At 40.4% G+C, this 12,986-nt stretch overlaps 1 protein-coding gene across 2 annotated transcripts in view; it reads right to left on the bottom strand.

Annotated features, from left to right (window-relative positions):
- The window catches only part of LOC144523468 (disintegrin and metalloproteinase domain-containing protein 10), a 33,653-nt gene extending 21,026 nt beyond the window's left edge, over positions 1-12,627 (bottom strand). Inside the window, exons 1-4 of one of the 2 annotated variants that reach the window (XM_078259031.1) lie at positions 12,381-12,627; positions 10,456-10,603; positions 10,118-10,236; positions 9,597-9,752 (exon numbers count right to left, since the gene is read on the bottom strand). In XM_078259031.1, the coding sequence (XP_078115157.1) occupies positions 9,597-9,752; positions 10,118-10,236; positions 10,456-10,603; positions 12,381-12,441 (484 nt within the window). In that variant the 5' untranslated portion in view covers positions 12,442-12,627. The remainder of the gene's footprint in view (positions 1-9,596; positions 9,753-10,117; positions 10,237-10,455; positions 10,604-12,380) is intronic. The other variant, XM_078259032.1, reaches the window with a different exon arrangement.
- Between the last annotated feature and the right edge of the window lie 359 nt (positions 12,628-12,986).

Genomic DNA, 12,986 nt, shown 5'->3' with positions numbered 1-12,986 from the left:
CAAATAGGAAAACACGACAGCAAATATGAAAACACGACAGCAAATAGGAAAACACGACAGCAAATATGAAAACACGACAGCAAATATGAAAACACAACGGCATTAACTTCTACCGGAAAAGGTAGGGCCTATCTAGTGGAGGACGGACCCTCCTGATTGGACAGACGGACTGTCTGTCTTTTAACAGGAAGGAGAGGTGAAAAACACGGAAAAGCGCTCCGTCCTCTGCTAGATGGGCCCTACCTTTTCCGGTAGAAGTTAATGCCGTTTTGTTTTTCATGTTTGCTGTCGTGCTTTCATATTTGCTGTCGTGTTTTCATATTTGCTGTCGTGTTTTCATATTTGCTGTCGTGTTTTCCTATTTGCTGTCGTGTTTTCATATTTGCTGTCGTGTTTTCATATTTGCTGTCGTGTTTTCCTATTTGCTGTCGTGTTTTCATATTTGCCGTCGTGTTTTCCTATTTGCCGTTGTGTTTTATGATTTGCTGTTGCGTTTTTCTATTTGCTGTTGTGATTTGCACTTCAGAGCCACCGTATTTTAGAGATCGCTCCTGTGGTATACAGTTGTGTTGTATGTATTACATACAGGAAACATTTTTGTTGTCATGTCTTTGTATTGTTATCTTGTTTATTTGTATGTTGTTTGAATGTGTTTTTTATCTTGCACTCCTGACTGCATATCAAGTTTCCCATTTGGGATAATAAAGTGACTGAACTAACTTCACCCACCTTCCCCACTCCCCTTCACACTTTCCCTCTATTCACATGCGGATTAGCTTTGGTTTTGCGGGAGGACCTAAGTCACACTGGACTACGTCCACATGCGTCAAGGTAAACCAGATATAATGCCTTGCAGCTTCAAGCATAAATTTGCGTTGCATTTTGGAAGCACCGAGAGGTAGCCTATAGTGTGTTTAACATGCAGCACATGTACTAAACTTGGAACGATACAGAGAGGATTATCAATGGCTCCACTTACAAATACTTACCTGTTCAACAGGCATAAACATGTAGGAAGTGATATTTCTCTGCAAATAGCAAAGTTTTTAAAAACAAGCTAAAACAAAAGCTGTCGGTTGGTAGTCTAAGGGGCGATCCACATGGAGACGCTTTTTGGTGCAAATGCACATGTTTAGCATCGTTTGGGCCCATCGTCCACACAAATCCAGTAAACGCACTGCCTGAAAATGCACTTTTTTGAAACCTGGTCCCAGGGTGAAAAAATTTGAAAACGGCTCCCTTTGAGGCTTTGTTTGGACGGCGAAGCCGCATACTTATCGTATCGATGATGTCATCGCCACACCCCTCGACCTCTTACTGACACACACTGGCCACTGACACACACGACTGCGGTGAAGCTATAAGAGAGCATATCCCATCTCCATGGTCAAACAAGCTCACTTCATCTAAATACTTGTCTAAATAAATGTCTCTGCTCCCTGACACTTGCCTCTGCTCTGCCGGTCCTGGATTCTACACAAGCTATATTGCTAACGTTATGTAGCTAACGTTAAACATCGCTAAAGCAGCTATGTTACGTTAACGTTAGCTGCTATGGTTATCTGTTTATAAAGTGGAAGTAGACAACTTATCAACTAGCTAGCTAATCTGCCTTCTTATCAACTCCTTGAACGGATTACATTAACTTTTAGCACGGCTTATTGTAGAAAGGCTACTGCAAGAAAAACGTGTAGATTATCAAAAAGACATTGGATCATTGATGTTTGTTTGACTGCCGATGTTAGCTAGTTTGCGCGCTAACGTTAGCTCTGCCAGCTAGCGTGCTGCAATCATGTCCGATGGCAGACAGAATTGCAAAATAAAAAGCAATCCAACAGCACATTATACAATGTAAACAAAGACACGTTTTCTTGCGGAGGCCTTTATAAAATGAGCAGTGGTGAAAGTTATTATAGTTTATGGATGTATTAAGAGAACGTTAGTCTAGCTAGTCATGTTATGATGGGAAGTGGAAGTGACGATGTTCTTCTTCTCCGTTTTTTGGTGAATTTCTGTAGCAGAAACAGCGCCGCCTATTAGCCTGGAATATGAAGTAGCGCGTTGAGTCATTTACAAGTGGATCCGTTTGGACGCAACCATTCTTGAAAGGAATCCAGGGAAGACAGGTAAAAAAAAGATTGTTTTGGTACGTGTGGACATGACCTAACTGTTTATCTTTGTTTGCCAGGAATCTTAAAAAAATCTTGTGAACTTAGCTGCTGGTCAAAACTGTGATATAACCTTTTAATTTTGTTTTTCTCTAAGCTCCAAAAGAACATTTAAATACAGTCAGACATGGCAGCTGACGTCGACGATGCCCTAATGCACAGAAGAGTGTAATTTGTGAAATGTACTTCCTGCAGCGTCACGCTGGGGTCAACCTCTCTCTGTAGTGAACTATAGCAGATAATAGATTATTCATAAACATCCTTCTTGTCTACGATGTACTGTACAATATCCTCAGGAGTCATCAACTTCTCTGATTCTGCGTCGGGGATCTCAAAGCCAAACTCATCCTCCATGGCCATGATGATCTCCACCTGGTCCAAACTATCCAGACCCAGGTCTTTCATGAAGTGGGAGGCTGTCTGCAGCTTCTCAGGGTTGGTAAGCGGTGAGCAGTAAATCCACATGGCTACTTAATATGCATGTGGATGACGTCATCAGACTTCTTCATTGTTTCTAAACTTCACTCAGTATTTTGATCTCAGGAATTAGGCTATATGATTTATTTTTTTGACAATAGCTTAGGGAAATGTTCAACCTCTGGGCACTGAGCTTTCTGTCCTTTGAACAATATAGTTGAATAGCCCTGCTGTAAGAGCTCTGCAGTCTTATTTAGCTGGGATTAGCTGTGAACAGTACTTTTCCATATTAAGTAAAAAGTGCTATACTATGGGTTAGGTAAGAATTTTTCATAAATTCCAGCACACTTCTAAAATTACCTCTAACAACTTGTTTATTTACCAGTAAAGTGTAATAAGGAAAGACATTCTACTTCATTCAGGGGCTTTCTAAATAAATATTGATTGTATATACTTCTGCCACGAGGTGCCACCAACTCAACATCTCCTGCCACCCTCTTGCCACCCAATGAATATATTTCTAGATCCACCCCTGGTCGACAATAAAACAGTTCTCCAATCATAATAAATAATTGAACAGAGATTAAACACAAGGTTTGGTTCAGCCCACTACTGTTCATTTTTTGGAGCAAAGAGGACATTGTGTGAGATAAGGACCAGGGCCACAGTCTGATCTTTGATAAAACATTTTGTTTGTTTGTGCTGGGGGTGTGTGTGTGTGTGTGTGTGTGTGTGTGTGTGTGTGTGTGTGTGTGTGTGTGTGTGTGTGTGTGTGTGTGTGCTTAACCAGGAGTATTGATCCAGGAAGGAAATACTGATTAAAACATCCCAGGAATTACAGATATTATCTCTTTCAGGGCCCTGAGTGAGGGGTTTCTGGGCTTTTGGTAAAATGTGGGGAATATTTGGCAAATTAAGAGCATTTGTGTTTTATTGTTATATTACCTGATGTCTTTCCTAACATTTCAAGGTATTGTAAACACCTTGAAGCCCTTAAGTTTGAAACAAAGTAAAGATAGTTGGTCAATTACTTCTTTTGTTTCATCAACAGGTGCACAAGGTCACAGTTATTGCTTTATAACCCCAGTCATAGAAAAGATGACAGTTTACTTTGGGATTTACGATACAAAAGTTCATATTAGTTCCTATACTGAACGACATTTCAGCGACACAAGTAAACTAACGATACCAGTCATTCAAATTTGTTGGCGTATTGCTTCTGGTCTCACTTTTAAACTATGCTTTATATTTTAACCAGAGGTGGAGGAAGTACTGAATCTCAGTACTTACGTAAAAGTACAATAACCAGAGATATATTTACTTTAGTAAAAGTAGAAGTACAACAATGACAACCCTACTTAAGTAAAAGTAAAAAGTACCTGATTTTAAATGTACTTTAAGTATTAAAAGTGAAAGTACTTGCATAACGATAATGTCTATAATTACAAAAAACAGTATGGGCTGTGGAATTGTAATTAAGTTAGTTTTAGGTTAATGTAATTGTGCTTACCATGTGTGGCCCAGTTTACATTCTGACTTACAATTCTGGTTATCTATCAGGGTGATCTGTATGAAGCTCGACTTTACATTATTTCCCATGGGACAGTGAATGCTGCACACATTTATTTAGCGAGAACACACGGGCTTGGACAACAAGTACGTGGCTTCACAGCTGAGGAGGACCGGGAGTGTTTTTAAGATAAATATACAGGTTGTATATTAACCCTATAACGGATGCTTCACATATGACCAAGCAGTCACGCGCCTGGCCAATGAATGCTATTGAAGTATTCCCACTATTGGCGTGGCCATAGTGGGATTCGTAATATCGCGAGCCGTACCGGGAGCTGGTCGGCCGCTGCTGAAGGCTTCCCTGCGGACTGCAAACGTGTGAGGGTCAGGATGACGTTTTGGCATGGGGAAAAACTGATCAGAAAATGTAACGAAAATGTAACGTAATGTTGTAGAAATGTAGTGGAGTACAAAGTATAGATAATTGCTGCAAAATGTAACAAACTAAAAGTCAAAAGTATGCACTATTGATTGTACTTAAGTAAAGTACAGATACGTGAAAAATGTACTTATGTACAATAACAAAGTATTTGTACTTCGTTACATTCCACCACTGATTTTAACCATTTCTTATACACAAGAATTTAAAACAATACGTGCAGAAATTGGCTCCTGAGTGAATAACATGTCAAGCAACACTTTATAAATATAGGACCCACATTTAGAAATCATCGCTGTGGTATTGAGTGGGAGCCATGGGGCAGCCTGTGGAAAACGTTGTGATAACTGTTGGTTTGATTTCACTCTGTGATTTGCAATACCTCTGGGACGACTGCCTCGTCCAGATTGATGCAATAATGATGGAATTGCAGTCAGGGGAGGCATGGCATTTGCATAAATTGGCCCATCTTGTTGCACTGGCAAAGACAGAATTCCACAAAAAAGCAAGGAGCCAAAAGGACTTCATTGCAACATAGTGTATTAGGTTTACGGTCAGGGACTGTGGGAAATCTGCGTATGAATATGGAAGAAAGAATGTAAGTTAATGCAAAGTACACGGCTGCAAAATTTAGTTGAAACAATAGATTTAAGTGGGATATAGCACAAACCCAAATAATGTAGAGACTGAGACTAATGTTCAGAAAAGTATTCCAGCTACATTCATGTGGAGAAAAATGGGCTTTGAATTCCACAACTTACAGTAGAGGCACATGACATAATAATCACTTTCACATGCAGTAATGGGAGAGTGACAGAATCAGGCAATGTTTTGCCAGTTCACGGGTGACCCATAAGAACTACAGGGGGTAATGCACAGTGTGTGCATGTGTACATGTACTGTATGTGCATGTGAAACATTCATTCAGCAGTACAACATCTCCCTGAAACAGACATGGACCTAAGGACAGGCAACACATGATTGGATCACACCATCCTACGAAAGTCCTGCAGCCAATCACAAACCAGTATTTAGTTCTATACATGGCATGAGTGGGGGTGAAGGTGGATGTGGAGGCCTAAATGCTATGCGTCAACCCATTGATGGAATTGTTTCCAGACCTTTCTACTTGCCCATGTTCTCTCTCTCTCTCTCTCTCTCTCTCTCTCTCTCTCTCTCTCTCGGTTTGTTTCTGTGTCTCTTTCTTGCCTAAGCCAATTCAAAAGCAAAGGCTCCATAACAATTATAAACTGCCAAACTATCAGAAGTCTTGTTCTGAAACCTTGGGGTGGTGACTTGACTCATCCACATTTTCAAAATCCTCTAAATATTCAGCCATGACATTAAAAACTTTTCGATAACACCAAGCTATGCTTTCTGTGATCCAACACAACAAACTCTTCCTTACACTCCTCTCTCTAACTCTCACTCCGCTCTCTTATGGCAACAAGTCACGTCTCACAACATTTCAAAACGAGACTTCTCCGTGACTTAGGTTAGACACAGACAAGATTAAGGGAAAGGTAAAGTAAAATGTCTTATTTCTCTGTAGGGTCCTTTCCATAAAGGTGTCAGACACTAATAATAACAATCAGAGCAGGTTGAAAAATACTGAAGTTCCCCTTTGAGCCAGAGCCACTTGAATCTCATTCCAGCTTTAAGTATACGGTATATCAGTGAAAGTATGTTTGAGCAACACACCAACACAAAATTACATATGTATTCTTGCATTATGGTTAGGGAATTTGATTTGTTGGAAGCAGGCGCATCACAGGCTAACAAAAAAGATTGAATGTTAAAAGGCCCCTTTTTAAACCATGATGTCACTGACCAAGTGCCCCATGAATGACCCCTTTGGTCGGGCCAAGTGCCCTCAAGTGCCCCATTGGCTAGCTCAAGTGAAAAATAACCCTAAACCTAAATATAACATAACATTCTGTGTGTCACAGAAGCTTTCCCCCTGCCTATGAGAAAGTCTGTGCACACTACTCCTCAGATCTATTCAACCACAAGGCCCTAGTGTTTTTACAAAAAACATGATTCACACGATTGGTGGGAGATTTTGTACTTTGTCCAGATTGTATGCCTCATGTTGTCCAGATATCCCATATCAGGAGCAAGTGATGAAACCTCTGTAGAGCTGACTTGGTATGATACTGTATGGCTATCTTTTAGAGAACAGGCACACTTCCTTGCAACTGTAACAGATAGCACTAATGAAGCTATAACATAAGTTGAGTCAGGAAGACTATACTTTTGCATGCTCAGGCCTGTATTTTTTTCTCATGCATCTGCATTCAATCCTTACACACATGCTCACTCATCATTCCGTGCTGTCCTGTCAGAGGCTGTCAATTATGTTATCAGCTGTTCTCATTAGCTGATCCCATCTATTGAGTAGCTCAGCGACACACTTACATTGTTAGCCTATCATCCTGCTACTTCCTCTTTTTAAATACGATTCTCGCTTTGCCTTTAGTTCATGCTGCTGTTATGCAATCGGTGCATTCACGGCTGTTACGCTAGTTACATTTCTTCTCCTCTCTGTTGCTGTCAGCTATTGTTTCAGTGCAAATTGTCACAAATGGCAAAACGCACCTCCACCTCTCCATCACCACCAGTCTTTGCAGATTATTCAGCTGCATCAGAATCATCAGCCACCACCACCAGTGTCTAACTCTGGGGGTCAGTGTCTGGGGGATTTATATTTCTGCTGCTCGGGGCAGACGCCCCTCATTAACAAATCTCCCTGTCTAAACATCAAAGACTTTCTGCCAAGACTCAATTATCACATCATCAGTAACAATAAAGATTCATCTTTACTTCATTCACTTGTCTCTCCTGATTGAAATGCAAAAGACTGATAACCTCAAGTCATTGCTACAACACAAAATGTTCAGCCAGTTTTCCATAGAGATATTTCTCAAGTGATCCATGCTCGTATGAAATAGTTTGGAAATGAATACCATGAAGAAAAAAAATTATTTACACGATTGTTAAACTGAAGATTTGACAGATTTGTATGTGTTGAATCTTAATGAAAGTTCTAAGTAAGGAAATGGAAAGGGATCACACACAACTTCCTCAAACTACTTCCTGACTGTAAAATCACTTTCCGTTTGAAGCAACAATTCATATCCCTGGAGTTAAACATTAAGAGATTTTCAGTGATATTTAAAGTATGTGTGTTACCCTTGATTTATCTCAAGGAGGTATGAGGTTAATACTGTAGTTACCCATCATCATTTATGCTTAACTTCAGAGGGATGGTCACATAAACCAGGGTGTTTACTACTATGCTAAACTACTAAACGACTAATAAAAGCTTGGCAGAAGTTCCTTCAGGAAAACTCTTTGTTTATCCTTCATTCTCTCTCTTCCAACTTTATCAGCTGACTATGGGCTTTTCTCTCTTTCAGTTAAACCAACCAGATGTTGACATGATCTCCAAGAGCCAATCACATCATTATTGTGAAACTTTAAAAATGTTCTCCTCTCTTCTGCTGTCAGTTGTTCATTCAGTGTGAAATCTATGCTACCCTCCTCCACCCCATTCACCTCCAGTTGTCACCACATCTAGAGTCCAGGGTTCCTTCCATCATCAGAAGCTCCACATCACATCAATCCAGATCTTCAGGCATTTCCTTTCATCCCTTCACCACCAGTGTCTAGCAGGGGTGTAGCACACAATTCCGGGCCCTGTAGAAAGTCATTCTCTATGGGCCCCTCCTTGCATTCACTATTATTCTAGCATCTTTTTGGGCCCTCCTCATACAAGGGCCCTGAGTCTCCCCCCCCCCCAGTACGACAGTCCCGGTGTCTAGACTCCATCAGGGGGTATTCCTGTACTACTCATGGCATCTCTACCCCTTAAAAGTGTATGAAATCGTGATGTGGTTCTTCATACTATTAATGTGTCCTGTTTATATGTAGAATGGTGCCCTTAATTGCTCTGTATCCTGATGTCATTACATTACATTACATTACATTACCTACATCCCAGGGGAGAAAAAGCTCCTTACACAACCTTTGTTGGCCCCAGACAACAACCACAGGAAGTGGAAATATACACAGGAGCAGACACATTATGTCAGCCTTGTGTATCCTAATTTACCTCTTGTAGGAAAGCATTGATTGTTTATTGAAATATCAATTGCCACATCTTTCACAGTTTCCTGCAGATATGCAGGCCTGTGAATGAAGAATGGGATGTTGTCGGCTGCAACGTTATCTCATGTAAAAGTTGCTACAGTCATGAAAGATGTTGAAGAAATTGCGGGAGGTGTAGGGAGGAAGGCAGCCATGGAGTCTGTGTAGACTTAAGAAGAAAAACATGGGTGTGATTTGGCACGATCTACTATGTTTCCAGGAAAATGCTTTCTTGGAAATAATCCTATTCCAATGCAAATGTGCACACACAGCCAGAGAAACCCACCCAGATAGAAATACACATGCACACAACATTTTTACAGCTTTCACTGATGACTGCCATATGGCCAAAGATGACACAATTGTATGGCAACTAAGAGTATGTTTTCAACAACTTTAATCCCTTTAATCTACCTGCTCCTCTTTTTCATCTCCACATTCCCTTTAGAAACACTTTTCCTTCTCCTGCGTTGTACTGTACCCCTTCCTCCTCTTCTTTCACCTTCATACCTTCCTTGTTACTTTATCCCCCATCTCTCCTCCCCCTCCTTCAAAAGTCACACCATCTTTGCTTTATCTTTTCTTTGGCATGTGCCCAGGAAGGTTGCTAAATAGGTTCTGCTGTTACAGTATAACTCCACTCTTTCTACGAGTTAAGGATGCGGATAGTTCATTGACCCCTAGTAACCTTAGTTTGTAATTTAATTTTATTGTTCTGCTCTTGCCATAATCACCAAGCCAAGAAAAACAGCTGAAGTAATGGGTTGTTGTTTGGACAATTTCAGTCTGCAAATGCACAAGCTTCAGAGTTTTTCATCCTGGACACTGCTGGGGGCAGTTAGAAAATATGTGCTGAGACAACATTTTCTGAGAAATGTATTCATAAAGTGGAAAACAGGAGGTAGTCTTACCCATGTCATCCTCGTGGTAAATTATAGAGTGTTGATCTGTTTGGCTGCTGGTGTATCTATGTATTGGCTCTGTGTGATAGGTCCCGTTGTCTGTATGGATGGTTCCCTCGAACTGACCCTGTAACACCGAGCCATGGCAGGCTGAACCATGTTCACCTGCAAGACCAGGTCAGGAGAGATAACATGCCAGGGACAGAGAGACAGACACAATACATAGATAAGATATTGAGAGAAACTATAAGATTAGAGGCAGCAGATACAAGAGGAAAGATGGGGCAATAGTGAGAAAGCAACTAATTGACTTATCGATCTGCACAGTTCAATATATTTTACTTTGTTCTTAAATTTCAAAAACCAGGGAAGTTTTGCCACAAACATATTTGCATCCAGATGTTTAATCCAAGACTATGACTGTTGATGTTAGGTGATTAAAAGCTTTGATGCCCAGTAAATTCACTTAGACTTGAATCACAGTAAACTGTTCCCAGCTCTAGTGGACCAGATATCACAATCATACCCACCCTCTAATGTTCCAGAATATATGTGGGAGAGGTCAGCCAATGTGGAACCATTTTCACTGACCACCATGAAATTTTCGGAAAATCCTGCTGCATTGCGTTTTAAACGGAGACGGAAAGTTCTGCAGGAACAAAAACACAAACAGCTCACAGATGTGGTCAGCGCTTTGTAGTGTATTGAAAGGTATGTAGATCTATTACCAGCAGGAAAATATGGACAATTAATTGTTGACACGTGTTATGGGTTTAGAACGTGAATAAATAAATCTAACAGAAGAAAAAAAAGCCAGACTGTGTTTTTAAGAGGGCTTTTGAAACAGAGGGCTTTTGAAACAGTTTACCTGTGGAAAGCAGTAAAGTCCAGCTGCAGTGTGTGCTCCTGAAGGTGTGAGGCTCTCTTGGCTCTCAGGTGCTTCCTGTGAAGATCCTCCCTGTCGTACGACAAGCCCTCATAATGTTTTATATATGGACTGATGCCACTCACAGCACCTGGCAAAGCGGATAACATTCCAGTCACTTCACAGAACTTCACACCTCAAAGGGAAACCAGACATGGATGCCCACTTTCACCACATAAAATCAGCCTTTATGCAGATGACATGTTGTTATACTTACAAGCTTCTTGCCTGCTATTGCAAGAGATATTTATCTTAATCGACACTCTCCATTTTACATTGAACAATAAACTAAAACATAAATACTCCCCTCTGAAGATGCTTGTAATTATTTAGCATTAGGTCAGCTAAAACCACAGATTTGGGAAAGATTGAGGACAATAATAAATCAAGACATCTTGTTACTGTAAGATAGTTACTACATGTTATTGTTGTTCACTTATTTATTTATTCTTTCAGCTATTTATTTTAATTTTTTCCTCGACAAGGTGTACTATGAGTAAAATTAGAAAAATGTCAAGACAGATTATTTGTGAGACAGAACCACTTATTTGACTTTTACAGGATTGTTTTTAATGTGCTTTGTGTATGTCAACACTACATACTAATGGCACTGAATGTTGTTATTCAGAAAATTCTTTTCATCACAAAATATATTTGCCTATAATAATAAGTGAATGGTGTATATAGTGTATAAAGCTATTTTATTTGTATTTTTGTCTAATATTTTAAATCTTGTTTTATTTTTTATTTTGCTTTATTGACTCTTGAGCTGCTCCAACAAGTGAATTTCCCTGATGTGGGATCTATAAAGTTGATCTTATCTTAACTTAGTCTCCCTCTACCTTCCCTTTATCCATTCTCCTTCCTACCTTATCCCCACCCCCTAACCTCGTCCCCCCCTTCTGCTCATGCCTCACTTCATATTCCATCGGGTGCATTCCTCTCCCACGACTCATTCTAGGTATCGTCTGGGGCTGGGAGAACCGCATAAGACGTAACTCCCACACTGAGTCTCCCTCCCCCTGGTCTTCAGTACGTCCTCCCAGACCAGCCTACAGACGACATCCTTCTTCTCCCTCCCCTTTTACATCCATTCTTAGGTCTTCAACATCCAATAACTCCTGAATTTCCATTAAACCTTTAAATAACATATTACATGTAAAAGCTTTACTGAACTGACAATCTTTTGTTTATTTCTGTGACAACAATGTTCAGATTAACATAACATTTGGTGAGCACATTCATGCTTCCAATTAAAATCAACAAACCAAATTTTTATGTGTGATTTTACCGCCTTCCACCGTCAGACCAAATTTGGACTGCCGTTATACTGTACAACTGATTACTGATCTGTGTTGACTGTGAAAGTGCTGACTACCCAGAGAAAGCCTTGGAAAAGACTTGCACTTTCCTATACAAGATGTTATTACCTAATAACTGTTGCCCCTCCTGAGTAAATCCCACTTACCTAAACCCTTAATAAATGTGTGTACCGTATTATTCACAATTTAGTAAGCCAAAAATGATGTTTACGTCACTGGCAGGTTTTGCAGGAAGGCTCAATGCAGCATTCCTGAGAGGACAGGTTGAGACATGTCTGAGCCATAGGTCTGAGCCCAGAAGAGGCCAGTCCACCACAGCAGCCGAAAACTGCATATACTAACACATCCACATGCACTGAGACTCACATACACACTAACTAAGGTAAACAACCTCAAACAACCCCACATACTTATTCAGAGGGCAGGTGAGGCACACACACACACACACACACACACACACACACACACACACACACACACACACACACACACACACACACACACACACATACACACACTAATCTTCACACTCTATCACCGCACTACCTGTAACCCGGTCCCGGCAGTCGACCAGCAACATTAGCAGCCAGTAGTGTTGAACCCCCATGGTCTCCTCATTGGTGTATTTTTCTTTTCTTTTCCTTTCACTGTTTTTTCTTTCTCTTCCTTCGCTCACATCTGTCTCTCTTAATCATCCCTTCTGACTTTGAGAAGTCTTCACCAGCCTCGTACCTGTGCTCTTCCCTGGAATGCGACTAGTTGGGAAGTTCAAGCCAGAGAAGAGTGTAAGACTGACAGGCATATTCAGACTTGTTTGCTAGCATGCTATGAGTTATCTGCACAGTTAAAGGAGGGATTTGTAAAACACTTGTAGGATTACTTACTGAAATAGTAAGAGTGGTGTGGTAAAAATAAAAAGTGACATGAACATTTGCTGTACAAGTACCTGTAACCTTAAGCATTTGTAACTTTAAATATAGCAATAAATCCAAAGGGACAAACCCTCAGAAGTTGCTCAGTGGCTAACAGTTCAATACAGTAGTTGTGTTGGGCAACAAAGCAAACAGGATATTTATTAAAAACTTGCTTGTTGTTTATGGATAAATAATGGTTCTCAACCTTTATTTTTTACAGGCAAGTCATTAAGAACAG

This window comes from Sander vitreus, chromosome 9, assembly GCF_031162955.1.
Source record: "Sander vitreus isolate 19-12246 chromosome 9, sanVit1, whole genome shotgun sequence".
NCBI classification, from domain to species: domain Eukaryota; kingdom Metazoa; phylum Chordata; class Actinopteri; order Perciformes; family Percidae; genus Sander; species Sander vitreus.
This window is presented reverse-complemented; position numbering and strand designations above follow the sequence as displayed.